We start from the raw sequence: 18,319 nt of genomic DNA on the forward strand, positions 1-18,319 counted from the left end.
CCGGTGTGAAGGATTGGGGTTGCTTGCCTGCTAGACTCTTTGCCTCAGTGCCTGGCACCTGAGCACACAGAGCAAGGTATCCGCGTTCTCCAGGATTCTGGGTGTATCCAAGAATCCCTAACACCAGATATGTGGCAGGCAAGAAAACTCAGCATCTTCCTCATGCATTTCCCCCCAATCCCACATACAGATCCGGGCATCCAACTACCCGTGTCCTGGTGGGCAGGGATGCCTCTCTCCAAAGTCTTAAGAACCTGTTCTTCTGCCCAGGGGGGCGTCAAGCAGCAAACCTTGGAACTGTAAATCTATTGCGCTAAATTCTCGTCTCTCTCTTTTTTGGGGGGGGGGGGTAAATCTGAAGATTTCACTCAGAGTATCTTTCTGAGTGGAGAGGAGTTTGTGCATCAAGCTTCCTTTGAGGTGATAAGAAAAGTGGCCTTGCGATAAATCCTCCTGTTTGGGATGAACGGATGGATGGTTCGCTTTGTTTTTCCCTTCTTCCTATCTTTGCAGGGAAACCAGCGTGGGAGAATTGTGTGTGTGTGTGTGTGTGTGTGTGTGTGTGTGTGTGTGTGTGAGAGAGAGAGAGAGAGAGAGAGAGAGAGAGAGAGAGAGAGAGAGAGAGAGAGAGAGAGAGAGAGAGAGAGAGAGAGAGAGAGAGAGAGAGAGAGAGAGAGAGAGAGAGAGAGAGAGAGAGAGAGAGAGAGAGAGAGAGAGAGAGAGAGAGAGAGAGAGAGAGATAGGTAAAAGAATGTGCCATCCTTTCCCTCCTCACTGAACTGACATGCTTGCTAACTGGACCGGATGGTTCTGATGAGTTTTCTTGAAAAATAGTCCCCTCCCCCCCCATACTCAGGGAAGATGTTGGGGTATCCTTTCTCCTTTACTTAAAATTTATTTGGTTTGTTTAGGGTGGAGTTACAAAGAATTAATTTGTCCTCCTCCTGAAGTGGCTTCTGTGTTCTTCCCACCATAACGGGGAAAGCGCCCATTTTATCTTTTCTTTTTAATCGTCCTTATGGGGTCATCTTTCACCCCTGAACAAGTTAGCTTATTTAGTTGTTTATTTGTTTGTTGTTCCCATTAAGGAACAATCGGTTAAAGAAACCCTGGAAAGTTTTGGCTCAGGTTTCGGAAATGTTGTTGAGTCTATTCCTCGCCTCCCCAGGACATGTGCGAGACTGGCTTTTTTAAAACAAAAAACAAAAAAAAAACCGAGCAATTCTCAGCTCTGGGAGTTTTTGAGGTTCCTTGTTATGATTTCGAGAGAAAGGGATGACTCCAGTCTCCCTTGGGTTCGGACAAACGGAGGTGGGCGAAATCAACTTAATGGTGGGGTGTCAGGAGTAGTTGTGGTCTTTTCTTTTCTGTTCTTTTTTTAAACTGGGACTGGCTGATTGAATGGAACACCTGGAAGCGTAGCTAAGGCTATCCAGACGTTCGGAGGCCAGAACTTCACATCCAGGCATTTGTATTTGGGACTAGGATGCCTCTGACCTAAAGCCGAGCCACTGTGGAACCCCTCCGCCACAAAGTAAGCTCGGTGGCTGGGTGGTGTATCAGGGACTTTGTCCATTGCGCTTTCTGAACTTTTCTTCCCCTCCCCCCTCCTCAATAATTCCTGCCCACCTGTTCTTAACCTCGAAATAAATTTAGAAAAGGATGCAGAGAGATTCCCCTTTTTTGTTGGCCTTTCTCTTTGATAAGGAAATCAGTGCTTTTGTGCTTAAACTGGCCTTGAGAAAACACCCTATTTAAAAAAAAAAGTTGAACTTGTGGGCCTAGGAATTTGCCGATCTGGAATCAAGTTTCTTCTGCCTACCTATGTCTGTGCCCGAACATATCTATGGTTATGCAAGAGGAAAAAGAGAGAGAGAGAGAAAGAGGTGTTAAAAGTCATCCTCAGCCTACTTAATAGAAAATAAATTATATCCGCCTATCAGCTGCCTTGCTGCGGAAATTAAACGGGATTCGATCGCCCTACGGAACACGGCGAGTCGATTTGCAAAATGCTTCTTCGGCGCGGAAGTGTCCCCCATGGAACGTCGAAAAAAATATTCCAGTAATTTTTAAAAATAATATCCAGTTTTTATTAAATACTCAACCATAGTCCTTTGGACATGACTTTTTTTTTATACATGATGCTAGGAAGCTTAACACAAAGGTTTGCTTTTTTCCTACTCGCTATAGAATGCCATTCACTTTACCGTTTTGACCATTACAGTGCTAAACATAAATATAAATACAGAGACCACAAATACAGCTAAAAATATTCACACAGGAACTGTCACAGTTTGTTGTATGCATCATGACTTCAGGTAGTGTTTTCAATACAATGAGTTTACTCTGGAAAGAAAGCGCTATATTTAGGCGAACGTAGACTTTTTCGAGATGGATATATGGAGGGAAGTTATTTTCCTAGGGCTAGGTGAGTCGGTGAACTGTGTTATGTTTTTCTTTTCTTTTCTTTTTCCAACCCAGCTTCTTTTCCACGAATCCACATCGCCACCAGCAGCCGTTCCTTTCTTTCTTTCTTTCTTTTTAAATTTTATTTTATTAGGAACCTGAAACTGCCCATAGTTCTATTGGACCTGCATGGTCGAACACAGCACTACCCCAAGGCAGCCCCCTAACACAGAACTTCTCTCCTTTGGCAAGCAAGATTCTGTCTAGGGAGGGTGAAGAAGGAATGGCAGGGGGAGTTTCTCTCACTCGTGTGTGTGTGTGTGTGTGTGTGTGTGTGTGTGTGTGTGTGTGTGTTTTAGGGGGAAAAACCCGGGTCACTGGGCAAGGAGGCCAGGAGCAAGGGGGACAGGAGCCTCTAAATGGGAAAGTAAAGGAGATTTGGGAGCCTGGGGTCTGGAACCTGAGCGCTGGAAACGGAAGATGGAGGAAGGGGATTTCTATCTCCCTCACCCACCCACCCACCCTTTTTAATTTAACCCAATGTAGTGTTTGTGCCTGCTAGTAATGAGAAGGGAAAGGGAGGCAGGAGGGAGCCGTGGTAGTGGGAGGAAAGGAAGGGGACCTTTCTCTGTAATGTGCTCGTGGGGTGAGACCGGAGGGGAGGGGAAGAAAATGGCTTGGCCGAGCCGGTCTCGTTCATTCCTTCGCTTTTTCCTCCTGTGTCTCTTCTTCTCGTTTCTCTTCCTTTGCACCCAGGCTCTCGGCGGCGGCTTCTCCGGCCCCACCTCCCCCGGGTAGAGTGGAAGTCAGATTACTCTCTTTTTTCCATTTCATCCTCCGGTTTTGGAACCAGATCTTGATCTGGCGTTCGGTGAGGCACAGCGCGTTGGCAATCTCAATCCGCCGCCGCCGCGTCAAGTAGCGGTTAAAATGGAACTCCTTCTCCAGTTCCAGCGTCTGATAGCGCGAGTAGATCTGACGCCCCCTCCGCCGATCTGCTCCGTAGCCGACTCCTAGGGATTCGGAAACCAAACAAACTAAGAACGATTAGCTACGGCTTCGGCCAACAACAGGTCTATGTAGTCCATAGAAAATAAATAAAACACAAGCAACGTATTTTTTTTTAAAGAAAACAAAACTGAAAGGAAGTCATCTAACAACCCCACCCTCCAAGCCCCCCGTCTTCCTCGTATCCCCACCCATTCCAATTTAATTCTGCTCCTTAGGCTGGCTATTCATTAAAATCTTTCAGCGCACATGGAGGGGAGGCGAACAAGAAGAGAGAAAAAGCCTCTAATTGGAAACAGGAAACAGTCCTTATTTGCAAAGATTCCGAACGTTTTGTTTTAATTATTTCGGCAATCTTTAAAAAAATAAAATCTAATTAGATCTTACTCCAATGCTGCTTTAATTACTAGGAATAGACGCTCCTTCCATACGTTCTGAAGTCGAGCTACTTCATAAAACCCCATCTCTCAACCCATTATTGGACAAGACATTTTTGCATCCCCCCCCCCCCCAATGCCCTTTCTCACCTACCAGGGAAACTTCAATTTTTTTTAAAAAAAATGCCCCGGTTTTATTTTCTACACCTAATCCCCCCAAATCTCAACTATTTGGGAGGATGGGGGTGAGGGCATGGGGATGGAATCAGAGCTGATTGCACTTTATTATGGATATTTTACACTCCCAAAGTCTTTTAATTAGAAAGAGCATAACAAGCCATATTTGCTTGCAACAACTTAACAAATAAAAGGCCTGTAGCGGCAACTGTGAGGAAGCTATATGATTGTTTTTATGGGGCCATAAAAAGTAGCTGAGCCTGTTCTGCTGGGGAGACGGCCATAAAGATGGTTCAGTTTATTTAATTTATCTCTGCAAGCTGTAAAACTTACCACTGTGGGAGTTCATGCGCTGCATCCACGGGTATATTTGAATGCTAGCTTTCTGTTCCTGGGACGTGCTCCTGTTTTGGTCACTTGTAAAATCCTGTGCAATAGAAGTTTGTGTATTGTGTCCCATAGAATTTTGCCTGCAGCTAGAGAGCATGTCCTTTTCTTGATAAAATGCATTCGATCCGTAATCATATGGTCCCCGACTGGAGCTAAACACAACATTATCTTGCGGTGAATAAAAAGGAGATGAATAGATCCTGTTTTGAGCGACCGCTGCTCCATAAGTTGAAAAATGCCTTACAGGGTCATAGGCAGTGGAATTGAGCGGCACGCTGGGCAGGACCTCTTGACCACTGGTGAGGTGGCAAGAGAGCGACGGGTTTGTGAAATAGGAATTCATATCTTCCCCCCTGTACCTGGCTTGTATGATTTCTTTAATATTTATTTCTGTCTCCAGTTTGTAGTCTGAACTAGATTGTTATAGGGACGGCTCCACTCCAGGACAGACAAAATGACAAAGTCAGCTGACCCGCGGGGAGCCAATAGAAAACTGGATGTCAAGACACGGAAAAATGGCTTTTGCTTGTGTTGATTCCCCAGTTGAAACTAAGTATGCATTGAAAGTAAGTCTCGAAATTCTAAATATAAAGATGGTTTAGAAGAAGAAGGGGAGGGAGAGTAAGTATGATTGGGGGGAGGGAAGGTGGGAGAGGACTGAAGAAGGAGGGGCAAAAAAGAATAAGGGGGGGAAAGGAAAGAAAATTATAGTGCAGAACAAGCGTTGCCTTAAAAATATTAAGGAACGGAAAGGAAAAAAGAAAAGAAAAAGGAAAGGAAAGAAGAAAGGAAAGGAAAAGAACCATAGAGAACAGAAATCAGGATATTTATTCTTTTCTTGCTTAATACCTCTAACAACTAAACAGCGCAGAAATTATAGCCATAAATCTGAAGTATGCATACAATATTAAACCATAAATTCTCTTTCCCTTCATTAATTTACTATCAGTCAATAAACGTGGAATTAAATGCTAGTGTCCCCCCCCCCCAAAAAAAACAATCTTGAAAAGACAGGCAGGGAAAGAAGTGACAGTTGGATAGAGACCGTATCTTCTTGGAGAGTATTCCTGGACTTTGGAATGTGAAGAACTTTTTCTGCAAGCTCCTTCTTTCATTCCTTCTGGCCCCAAAATTCAGAGCTGGCTTTATTAATCTTTACATTTAACATAATTTAATCCAGTATTACTTTGCTTCAAGGGGGAAAAAAAGGGGGAAGAGGAAGAATTTGTCATTGTATGATCCTGTTTATGTTTGTAGCACCCCCCCCCCCGTCTTACATTACCTTCCCTTTCTATAGGGAACGATGTGGGTTAGAAGGAGCACCTCGTGTTTACATTTGCAAAAATAAAAGGTGGGGAGCAGAATTTATGGCTTCAGATATCTGTGGCTGATTAGAAAACTTCCCCTTGAAATATTTGCTTAGATTAGAGAGTGGACTGTATTCTACTCCTTTGGTGGATTTGCCCCGACACACTAATTGAAATGAAGACAGCTAATCTCATTTTAATTTCAATCCAGGGCCATAAATTGCCCCTTAAATGTAAAATATACCTGCTGATGTGTAAACGAAGCAAGGCTCCCTCGTCCTGCTATTGGTTTAAAAAATTCAATTAGGGCTAGGAAACCTGGGCCTGATTTCCGCGGCTTTTGTTTAGCTGCATTAAAGGGAGAATCATAATACTATATGGAAGGGTCCATAAAAAGAAACCAGACCCACCTCCGATTGAATATCTTTACATTTGCTTCCTCCCCCCCCCCCCCAAGCCAACACTTTGAACATCCCTTGTTGGGATGAAGTAACTCTCCTTGGTGGGCTGAGAAAGAAGCAAATCCCTCCTTCTGTGATTACCCCTCGGCTCCAACAGGAACCCGGATGCCAAAGGATGCCAAAAGCGTTTATGGTCTTTTTCCTCTGTTCAACAAAGCAAAGTAATCAGAGGCAGTAGTAAAGCCATAAACCCAACCGCAACAGACAAAAAAGAAGGCAGAAGTAGAAGTATTCATTGTGTCCAGCATTAGGCGTTTCTGAAGAGCTAGCAATTTTTTTAAAAAAATAATAGTACACTTCTTGCATAAAGCCGTGGAAAGCTTTAAAAAAAATAGGAAGAGATTGGTTTAATGGGCAGGAGACTTACAGATGCCCACTACATTTTCCCCCACTTTTCCCAGCTTGCAATAGTGCCCCCCAAACTTTACATTATAGACTAGGATGTATTCTTTTAAAACGTGGGGTGAGGGGGAGGGAAGGAAGGAAGAAGGGCCAAGATGATCCGTTTCCTACCTAGATCCACCCACCCACCTCCTAGGAGGTTTGCTTTGCAAAGCATTTTATACGGGGCATACATGGAGGAGGATGGGTAAACCCATAATCTGAAAGGATTTAGTGAAATTAATTTCAATCCAGGATTATTTGAAAAGTTCCGAGGTGGCCTGTAAACTAAATCAGTGTTCTAGGCACCCAATCCCCTGAATTGACAGAAGTAACTCCCTTTCCACTTCCTCTTTAATAAGAATTCGCCTGTGAAGACTCTTCAGTGAGTGAATTTATATTTATATTTAGAACGGTGGTCCTTTAAAAGAAAATGCTCTAGTATAAATCAGGAATCCATTAAAAGTCACAAAGCCTCCATAACTCTCCGTCCTCCCTTAATATTTTTTTTCTCTCCCCCTGGTAAGCAAACGCTATTTTTTTTTAAAAAAAGGACTTCTTTTTAAAAGTGTTGTAATACTCCTAATCTTGGTTGAAAGAGCTGAGATTATGTGATGTAAACAGGTTTATGGTTGGAGGAAGGGAGGGAGGGTATAGTGGGCTATATAGGTCCTAAAGAGCTGTTTTAGAAAGACCTGGGAAAGGATAAAGGAATTTGGGTTTATTACTTTTCTAAACAGAAGAGAAAACCTCAAAGTTTGGTTGTGTTATGAGGATGATGAAAAAACAGCTGGCACAAAGAAATGTGTCACAAAACCCTTCCTCAACATTTGGTTGGATGGATTTAGGAAATGCTAAAATGCACACATGTACACAGTACAGAAGCAAGCGCACGCACACGCACACACAAAGTTCAAGATTTCAAAAACTCACATTTTGTCAGCCATGTATTTTAGTGCAAGTGAGAACTTACTGGCCTGAAATTTTACACGGGTGTCTTGGTCTCTCGGTCTGCGGATGGCTACAATGCATTTAAATCAAAGGTGGTATCTCTTCCTTCCCACCTTCCCTGCAAACCTATGTAGCAAAATGCCTCTCTGGTCTCTTTCTATACAAATTAGTCTGCAAGCAATTGTGTCATCTCATCAGCAGAAGCAAGAACAGATGTTTTATTAAAACTGCTACACAGCAGTGAAAATATGCACAAGTCCTGGAATAGTTCTTGAATAGCAGTTGGGTCTCTCCCCTCCCCACCCCCTGGAGCTAAAGTGCCCAAAGAAAGCTGTAATAACATCTCTGACTCATAAGCTATTTTTCCCTTTTTCTCCCTTCGCCCCTCCTCCCCTAGAGTTTACCTCTATCTTGATGCTAAAGGAGAAAAATATGTCTCATTATGATTCTCTCCCAGCAATAATTGGCAAATTGATGGACTGATTTAGAGGAAAGCTTCAACAATGCACACTCCACACATGTTTCCTAGCCCAGAATAATCTCTGAAAGGAAACAAGTGTTACACCTTTGAGCTTTTCCTTCCTTCTTTTTCCTCTTGCCAGACTCTGATTTTGTGATGTGATCTTGAATGGAAATCCAGACGCATTTGTTTACTTGACTGTTTGTGGAGCATGGAGGGGAGAGGGAGGGATGAATTCTGTGGGATGTTAATGACTGGAAGATCAGCTGTTCACGCAAGGGCGAGGGGGGGATCCACAAATTCTCTCCTAGGCTGTGATACCTGGGTGTTGAAAATGGATTATTCCTAAATGCAGGTGTTTTTTTTCTGCCTGGTTCGATTTAAATATGTATATATTAATAGTTGCCTTAAGTCAAATGCGTTGGTTTACAGTTCATATGTAGGATTAGGTTGAACTTTTGTGTGGAAAATAGTGTATTATTATCCCTTGATAAATAGATTAGAATCCTTCACTCCTCTCCTAAACACAAACCACGCGCACACTGATGAAGCACAGATACATACAGCCCATGAGTCTTCACTCTTGTCTATATAGAGAGATCAGTGTGGCTAGTTATGTCCCCTTTGGGTTCCTTTTATAGGTGGATGAGACGAATTAGTGCAGTAACCAGATCCAGGACTACATATCCATGTGATTTCACCAGTGCTGTAAAACCCTGTCCACATCCACGCATGTTTTACACGTCATTTCATAAGTCACACGTAGCCACGTAGGGGGAAAAAAACCCGAAATCCTACAGGAAGATATTATGTATGCATCTCTTGGAAACAGGAAATCGATAGATAATCAGAATACCACATAAGCATATAGCATGAGATCATCCTTTATATGGAAGTAACATGGGTTTTAAGGTGCTCTATGTGAAATGCTCAGGGCAGCATAACCCGTCTTTTTTTTCCATTCGAGCTGATCTCACCTTAGATACGTTATCTCGGCCATTTTGGACTTGACATTTATTACAGGCAAGGCTTCTTGCTTCCCAATTATTTATTTAGAGAGATTACACTGCCCCTACCAAATAAACTTCTTAATCAAATCTTGACTCTTCCCATAAATAACACAACAACAACAACAACAATGATCGGTGGATAAAAATGCCAAATTCAGACTAAACCAGTGGACTGGGTAACTAACCATAATAAAAATACGACAAATAAACCAGCAAGCAACCAACATCTCTCTGTTGCAGGTCCCTGGGAAGGACTAGGGTTAGGTGGATAAAAATGCCAAATCCAGCCTAAACATCTGGCGGACTGTGTCATGAACCATAATCATGTTTGAAAGCTAACCCAAAATACATGGCACATAAATACCACCAACCAATTATGTCCGAGGAAGATATTCGCCTTGTTTCAAAGTGTCCACTGCATAACAGTATTTACATCTTGATTATTTAAAATACATATACTTATTACTTTCCTTTAGTTTGACCCCCTTCTGTTGTCTGCCATTACAAAACTGAAATATTTATTCCAATGTCACCGGAAAAACCAATCTAGAACAATGGAGTTAAATGCCATCAAAAGGATTCTTGTTGGTAAATATATCTAGACCAGCGAGAATTGCAAATCTGGGCTTTCTTTTCTCTTTCTGCCTTATTTTATTTTCTTGCTCATTCTCCCCAGATTCTCCGCCTTTTCACTTCGTTTATCACCGAAATCCCATTTCTACATTTCACAATTCAATTGTTTCCATGTGAAGAAAAACAACAAAACATGCAGGTTTTTTTTAGAAAAGCAGAATATAAATGCCTTATATTTAAACCGTCCTGCTTGGTTATGATTGTGTGGTCCTACCAAACTAATGAAAAGACATACTGTAACTTCTGTTCTTAGACAATCGGATCTGCAGTTCTTCACACTATGGTACAGGACAAGTTCACACATGCACAATTACCCAGTATTAGGTGAATACTAGTATGCGTATATATTTATACATGCACATACAAACAGACATAGTCATATACTGGGAAGATAACCAGGAGGTTTGTATATATTTATACATGCACATACAAACAGACATAGTCATATACTGGGAAGATAACCAAGAGGTTTAAAAAGGAAGCTATTCCCAGAGGTGGTGGGGAGGGGAGGGAGGGAGGAAGCCAGGCAATGTGTGGGAGAGGCAAAATCTAAATATTGCTTGCATTATGGAGGATGGGAGATCTGGGGATAAGCAAAACTCTGCAATGATCAAAAGCAACACTAATTGGACCTGAAGCAGGGTGAGAGAGACAGAATACATAGTTTTTAAACAAGTTGGAAATAAATGTATTACCCTTTCTTTACCAGATTTCAAGTTCTTTTCTGATTTTCTTAAGCATTTCTGCAGATTTCCTATCCTCAACCAATGTTTAAAGCCATTGACGGCATGGTTTTCTCCACTGATCTGTTTTTCTTTTCTTTTTTCCCCCAGATCTTCTTGCTTCGCAAAATTTGAAATCTCTCACGTCCACAAAGGAAGTTCGCCTTGAACCATATCAAGTAAACAATACAACTTCACTATCTCCAACATTTTCCTCCCCCCATCCCACCACCTTTAGCTCTCTTGAATTAAATCTTAATTAATTAAAGGCATGTCCTCTACAAGCAACTCAAACTAAAGATTTCTCTTGGTTTAATTAAAGCATGTTACTGTCAATATGTTTGTGATAATAATTTAATATCATTTTGAAATAATATGAAACATGTCTGCTGATAGTGGGGAGGAAAGGGAAATGAACTTTTTTTTAAAAATGAATTATGTAGTTGGGTTCTTCCACATAACATCCACGGCAGTCCAATAACATTTCACATTTCACCAAGGGATGTTCAGGTTAGAAAACTTTATGGCTAACTTTGATTACATTTTATGGCATGGAAATGTTCCCTCTAATGCTTCCCCTCTTTCATTTTGACATTTAAAGGAGCAGGGGCCATGACGTCACACTGTGCTGTCAAGGACAATAGTTACTGTCTTAAAATTATAAAGCATAATATTATACAGTCACATAAAATATGGTTGTAAGCAACTACTTGTGCCTGTGAACAAATTAAACAAAGAAGAATAGGAGTTTAATATGTTCAGGAATAATAATTCAGCAATGAGAAATGGTTGCCATTATCTATGAGCTCTTATTTTATTTTATTGTTTGCACATGGTGGAAGGGGTGAGGGAAAATTCATCTCCAGATGCTTCGAAAAAGGAAGGGGGCAGGGAAAGGCAAGGAAGAAAAGAAGGAAGGGAAAGAGAGAAGAAAGAAAGAAGGAAAGATGAAGGAAGGAAGGCAGAAAGAGAAAGGGAGGGAGGGAGGAAGAAGGGAGAAATAAAGGAGGTAGGAAAACAGATAGAGAAAGAGAAGAAAGAAGATAGATAGATAGATAGATAGATAGATGAAAGAGGAAGGAAGGAAGGAAGGAAGGAAGGAAGGAAGGAAGGAAGGAAGGAAGGAAGGAAGGAAGGAAGGAAGGGCGAAAGCATCCAAACCACAGTATTAGTTACTGCAATGTGTGGTTTTAAAAAGATAAACACTTAAATAGAATTAAACTATTTATAAAATTCTTTTTCTGCATTTTTAAGAAACTACAGTAGTCGGTTTACATTGGCTTTCAAGGGAACGCAGCCTGGTATTTTAGGATTGCTTACGTGCATTCATTTTCTTTCTTTCTTTCTTTCTTTCTTTCTTTCTTTCTTTCTTATTTCTTTCTTTCTTTCTTTCTTTCTTTCTTTCCGCTAGGAAAGTGATGGGGGGCTGGGACAAAGAAAAGAGGGGTGTCTCGCAGCTGATGCGCCGTATCTATTTTTATGAACACCCTGATCGTGTAGTGATTTAAAATGCCGTGTTCCAGAGCGAGAGGGGAGTGTGTGCTGCGGCCGGCCGGTCGAAAATTTCGACAGCAGCCAACCGAGGAACTTGCAGTCAAAAGACACTCCATTTCAAACAGCCGACTTCCAATAGCTTTGGCAGTTCAAACTTTTCCTTAGTTGCAATTATGCAGCCAAGATCTTACTAGGAGACTGCTGAAAATTCAGCAATAGGGGCTGTCTTGGGCCCTGGCTTGACTGACCTTTACAGCCGGCCGGCCGATCCTTCTTCCTCCCCTCAAAGCCGTTCAACTCCCTTCATTTATGAAATAAGATTATTTTGGGTTTCGTCCTCCCCCATCTCATCTTCTCTTCGGGAAGAACGGGGGTTGTGGGGGCGGGGAATGAGCGTGGGGGAGACGGATCAAAAGCGAGAGAAGAGAGTCTGGATTGGAACAATGTTGGAACAATGTTGGATTGTCAGCTTTCAGTCACTTGGTGGCAGTATACAAAACAAGTAAACAAAAATTGTGGTTTAAATAAAAGAATGAAGAAGGGGGAACAGAAATTACTACCAGGATTAAATAACACAGCATAAAAATGTATGCATTTATCGGAGTGCAGGTTACTGCACACTCACGTTTGCACACTCACGTTGTCTCTCTCTTACCCACAACCTCCGTGATTATTTAAATCAAGGACAATATCTAAATAATGCCCAAGCAACCCTGGTACGCTCTAGATTAGACTGACCCAGTAGGGAATCCAGTGGCCAAAACAGAATTATTTTTAAATGGAAAGTCGAGAAACAACCTTTGAACTGAATTCACACAGTTGAAAACCAGGGAACCCTGCTTCCCTATGTTGAGGAAGGCAGCAGAAGCAGCCTCGGGTTTTTCATATTAGATTTGCATATATTAAAAGAAGAAACATTGACCAAAGGAATGGATTGCTATATAACCTACCCGGAAAATTATGCTCCTGGAAAGTTGAGCAATGGAGCCAAGAGACAAGGGAGACTGCAGAAATCCCATGGAGATCAACAGAAGTATTCCACTAGATCTACTAAGAAGTAAATTGCACCCCATTGTTATGGAGCAGTGGGTTCCTCCCTTATATGCTTAGGTAATGTAATCACATCCCCTATAGCTTAAAAGATGGTGAATTTGCAGGAAGGAAGGAAGGAAGGAAGGAAGGAAGGAAGGAAGGAAGGAAGGAAGGAAGGAAGGAAGGAAGGAAGGAAGGAAGGAAGGAAGGAAGGAAGATACAGCCAAACTAGAGGGGAAGTCAGCAACCTGTCCCATGGCTTCTCTATTTGGTATATTTTAAATCTCTTTGTGTCCATTGAACCACCAGATTTCCTCTCTCTGGGACAGAACCAAAATCAGAACATCAGAGAAGGGAAAGGAATAATCCCATCTGAGCACGCCAGAGAAGATGTTGAGAAGATGTTTCCCAGCATCAGCAACGAACAGTCCTCCATTCCCAGTCAGCCAAATAATGAAGGAGAAAGAACCGTAAAATCCGTATCAGATTGAAACTCTTAATTTAACTCGGCAAGACTGTTCCAAGTAAGACACTGAAAGATGGAGGTGTTTCTAAAATGGCCAGACATATAATGTGTAGCATATATCACACAGACGCATGAACATACATGCATATCCATTGAACAATTATTAGAAGCATAGATGCCTTCTGCATATACATACACACACACAGCTGTACGTAGAGTTCCATATTTCCGTCTCTGATTAATCTTTTCTTTTACCCAGCTTTCGTTTTGGCCTCTGTTGTTACCATTTTGCTTAAAGCGCCTTTGGGGTGACGTTTCCCTTGGTTTTCTTAATTTGATTCCTCTCTAAAACCTCTGAGCTCATCTTGAGACATTAAGCAAACATTTCAGCCCTCATTGAGTTTTAAAAAATAGAAAATAGTTTTCCGAAATGAACTTGCATTGAAAATAATGGAGGTTAATAATGCTGTAAATCGCAGAAGAAAAACAGGCCAAATATTTATATTCCCAAAGCCCCAAATACACAGAACCAATTCCAACATACATTTTAAAAAAAAGAATGCAAGTCCCCGATAGCCATAGACAAGGATACACATTGCCAAAGGAACCCACGCTAACACCCCGATGTTGTGTGGCACACACAAAGAAAAGCGAAAGCTGTCTTCTCTGCTTTTTCTCCTGGCTCTTCCCTTGATATGCTTTAGAAAGAAAAAAAAATGAGGCCTTATGATTTTGGATATGACCCAGCCTGCTTTTCAGTCTGCACGTCTTCCTTCTGATTGTTGTTATTTTAGAGGCCCTGGATTTAGTGACATTATCTAAGTCCCAAAATCCTGACTGCTCATGTGCAGAGCTCTAGGCTCTCACGCTTTCTCCCTCTCTCTCTTTCTATCTATGGAATGGAATGTAAATCGGTATATGACACCCTTCAAAGTGGATTGTGACTCTTTTTTTCCGCATTTATTTATTATTTATTATTTATTATTAACAAACATGTAAAATACACACACACAAAACCTACACGTACAGTGGATTATGACTCTTATTATTGCAATTGTCATTTTACAAAGCTTTGCAGTTTATCATCTCCCCCCCCACCCTCTCTCAGCCAGCATTCCAACTCCCAGTCAGACCCTTTCTTCTCTTTCTCTGTTTCTGAGCTACAAAAGAGCTACCAAGCATCATTTGAAAATTATGGTTATGGTTATTGGCTATAGCTGTAGCAGTATTTTCTCCCGTGGGTTTGTTTTTGCAATTGTTAACGAAACATGTGAGGTTTTTAGTTGTGGTGGTCTGACCGTGAAGTCCTTTGCATTATTTTAATGACTGTTGTTATTGTTATTGTTATTAGCCTGAATAAATCCACTTAGAACAGAGGCTTCACACTGAGGATTTTGATAATCCTCACTCTAGTTCAGTGTGGATTGGGAGATTAACCTTAATTACCCTGACAAATCCATGGTTTTCAATGTTCACTTCCCTGATACTGTTTGTGGCACTTCCCTACTATTGGGTTTGGCAATATCCAATTTCTGGCATTCCCAGAAATCTATTCATCCTCTTCACTACATGTCAATAAGGGTTGAGATTCCTTTAACTCTATTCCTTGTCTATCTCAATGATATGGATAAAAGAAGCCATTTATTTCCTTCCCTTCACGTCTGTAAAATGCTGGGGAAATAAATCAGCTATTTAAAAAAATAGAACCATCCCTTTTATATCTACAAAAATCTCCTAAATTTATGAACCACGGCCATAGGTCAATCTAAAGAACGAATCGATCCATTATAAAATGTGTTTTGGACTTGCACAATCCCGTAACAGAGAGGAAGGTCTGTTGGTCCCAGAAAAAGACACAACAAACGACAGGGGCGTAACGAAGAAATATGAAAGGGGGGCATTGATCCCAACCAGTGGACCTCCACGTGAGAAAACAGTGTTCCTGGGAAACAGGAAGAGAAGGGAAGCGCCGGGGGTAGACAACTCGACGGTTCTTTACGCCCTGTACTCCGATCCTTTAAAAAGAGCTTTGATTCCAATCCCTTTCTTACAATCCCCCGAGCACCAACCCCGGATTTTCTCACACGCCTGGAGAGGAAGGGCGGCTCGCAGACGTTCGCCCTGGCAAAGAAAACCTCCGGATTGGTTTTGTTTTATTTTATTCATTTTTTTCCAACATCCCCCTACGAAGCGCGCTCACCAAACGACCAAGGCACACACCCCCGGCCCCAAGCTTTGGCAAGAAAGAGCGGGGCCTCTTCCGCTCCAAGCTCCCTTACTCTAGAGGAGACGCGCTGCCCGCACTGCCGAGCCAAGGGGGGATTCCCTGGCAGCCTCTCGCCACGCCACGCCCCAGCCAGGAAAACCGAGACTCTGGGGAGCCGGGGCTCAGGGCCACCACTTCTCCTTCACAGACGGACATCCCTCCTCCTCCTCCTCCTCCTCCTCCTCCTCCTCCTCCTCCTCCTCCTCCTCCTCCTCCTCCTCCTCCTCCTCCTCCTCCTCCTCCTCCTCCCAGAGGCCCCTCGACTCACCGTTGCTGGCTTTTCTTCCTTGGATCTAGAAGCGGATGTGGTGACGATGGTCGTGGCCGTGGTGGCGATCCGCTGGCTTCGATTGTTGTTGTCTCTACGGATAAGATGGCTGGCAAACACCGGACGTCTTGGGATTCGATTAGTTCTTAATGCCAACCCATGGGGTGGGGGTGGAGAGAAAGAGGCACTTGGCGTTTGCCACCTTGGTCGGTTTATGTGGCGGGCGCGGCACGATCCAGTCGGAGCCCCTTGTCTCCTGGGGGAACCCCCCCCCCCCGCGCAAAGACTCGCGCAGGCTGCTCGGAGTCAACTTCCACCCGGGGGAGGGGATGGGGGGCACAGGCAGGCCTTTATAAACTGGGGTTGCAGAACACGCTAAATATTTCATGAAGGAGTTAGACTGAAGGCTCTAAAGATCCCCCCCCCCCCCGACGAACAGGAGGGTGCCATTCCCCAAGGCTTGCATTTCCACCTATTGTATTCATAAGGAGAAGGGGGAGCTGTTTGGTAATAAAACTCTAGAATGGGGACCTTAGTCATTGTTTCCCCTCCCCCACCTTTTTTATCTTAGGTCCTCGCCGTTTTCTTATCCTATGATTCGGATCTCTTTGTTATATATGGAAATATATATTTTGGACCATATCACATCATGGTCAAATTAAATCAAATGTTTGTTACTGTCATAGATCAGCATAAGCATGGGGTACAGTCAATTAAAAAGCACAGAAGATACTTCGGAGTCTTACAAATATTTAAAAACCTCATAACATATAAAAATATATGTATTAAAATAGTGTCTGTCTGTCTGTCTGTCTGTAAAAATAATCAAAGGAGGAGTAGCAACATTAAAAGGGTTTGAGGTAACATAGCCAGTCAAGCAAAAGAAAAATAGGGGTGATAGTATTTTCAACAGCTTTAATTCAGACAGTGCACGGTTTTTGATAGAGCCTGTCACAATTCTTTGCTAAAGGGCCACCTCTTAATCAGAATTAGAAAGCCAAGAAACCAAGTCAAGATTCCTGAAGTGAGCTGCTTTCAAACGGTTGCAAACCATCCAGCCATGACTACTGGAACGTTATTGGGAACAATCAAAACAGAGCAGGCTTATATCACAGGGACATTTCATAAACATTTCGTAAGCAAATCATCACAGCAGGCGATTATCAAAGCCCGTGGAAGCACAAGGTACATTGTTACACCGAACAGCATTTTTCACACAAAGAGAGCGATGGGCGGGGGAGAGAAAGGGGGGGGGTGCGAGCCGAAGGTAGGCAGGTGAAGTGAGGCGGACCCAGTAAGAGAGGCACACTCTAAAAATGTGGGAGGACCAACTTCTAGAAATAAATCCGCGTTTTCCTTTCCCCCAAAAAACAAAAACAAAAAACAACGCTTCGAGCAAAGCCACCATAAGCCAGATGTCGGCAAGGTGAACCTGAGGGGGTGGGAGGAGAAATCAACAGCAAGCCGAAGGAGAACCTCCCGATGCCAAACAAATAGAAGCCACCCGTAATTGCTAATTAAAAATGGCATTCCTGTTTGCTTCGTCGTTGTACGCCAGGGGGGGTTGACGGTGGCCAGGACTAAGGAGGCGCACTGCGCATGTGCCTTAAAGCACCCACCGCCTTCAGTCGCCCTTACTGAAAGTTGCTCCTGGGTAGCCCTCCCTCCCTCGCCCTGGCATTTTTTGGGGAAAAAATAACAACGCCAAAAAAAAAATAAAAAAATCCCAGCACTCTCTCTCTCTCTCTCTCTCTTTTACCATTCATTGGCTTCTGTGCCCGTCCCGAGCTTAAGCTCTATCAGGGCTTCTCCTTGACTTTAACCAATGGGCTGCACTGTCAACAGACCTTTCCTCGCCTCCGCCTCCCGCCCAGGCGCTTCCTTCCTTCCTTCCTTCCATCCTCCACCCCCCTTTCCTCCACCCCTCCCTCCCCAAGTAAACACTGAACCCAGCGCGCAAGGGAGGCCGACTGCAACCGGCTTCCTCCGTCTCCAGCAAACCAGACCGCAGTGACATCATCGCCCGCAACCCCTCACTCCCCCCGCCCCCGAATTAACCACATTTGCGCCGCCGACCCTGCCTGATCATATTCTGTCATAACCAGGCAACACCCCTTCTTTTCCTCTATTTCGCGAAAACGAGGCATCGTTATCTTTGCCACCCATCTCCATGGATCATTAGTTACACATTTTAGCCAATAAGGGAACACTTACCCGATTCTCCCTTTCTTTCTTTCTTTCTCTCTCTCTCTCATTCTCTCTCTCTTTCCCCCTCTCTCTCTTTTCTTTTCTGTCTCTTTTTTTCCTGTCTCGCTGAGGCTGAATTCAACTCCGCAGAAAATATGTATATATTAGGTATTTAAAAAAGAAGAAGGGAGAAAAAAGGCAACACCCAAAACGAAGAAAAAAGAAAAAAAAATCAAGAAAGCAAACCCACGCGTAAAAATAATCCTTTTCTTTTTGAACAAGGCAGGGGGGACTAGCATCTTTCTCCTCCCCCTCCTCCCCTC

General features: G+C 43.0%; 1 protein-coding gene and 1 long non-coding RNA gene across 3 annotated transcripts in view; both read right to left on the minus strand.

The window, feature by feature from the left end:
- The window catches only part of LOC106538099 (uncharacterized), a 94,365-nt gene extending 76,653 nt beyond the window's left edge, over nucleotides 1-17,712 (minus strand). The window contains exon 1 of the long non-coding RNA XR_001312701.2: nucleotides 15,810-17,712. This is a non-coding gene — a long non-coding RNA (uncharacterized LOC106538099). The remainder of the gene's footprint in view (nucleotides 1-15,809) is intronic.
- Nucleotides 2,067-5,130, minus strand: HOXC6 (homeobox C6). Of its 2 annotated transcripts, none has more exons than XM_014052491.2 (2): nucleotides 4,302-5,130; nucleotides 2,067-3,419 (listed from the first exon to the last, which is right to left on the minus strand). In XM_014052491.2, the coding sequence occupies exons 1-2, from the start codon at nucleotides 4,699-4,701 to the stop codon at nucleotides 3,103-3,105; spliced, it is 717 nt and encodes a 238-aa protein (XP_013907966.1). In that variant the 5' UTR covers nucleotides 4,702-5,130; the 3' UTR covers nucleotides 2,067-3,102. The 2 variants fall into 2 exon arrangements, with proteins under 2 accessions (XP_013907966.1, XP_013907965.1); XM_014052490.2 differs by having other exon boundaries at nucleotides 2,067-3,443.
- Nucleotides 17,713-18,319: the final 607 nt, after the last annotated feature.

Source organism: Thamnophis sirtalis, unplaced genomic scaffold (assembly GCF_051295495.1).
Source record: "Thamnophis sirtalis isolate CommonGarterSnake01/CBP01778 unplaced genomic scaffold, rThaSir2_p1.2 scaffold_3, whole genome shotgun sequence".
NCBI classification, from domain to species: Eukaryota; Metazoa; Chordata; class Lepidosauria; order Squamata; family Natricidae; genus Thamnophis; species Thamnophis sirtalis.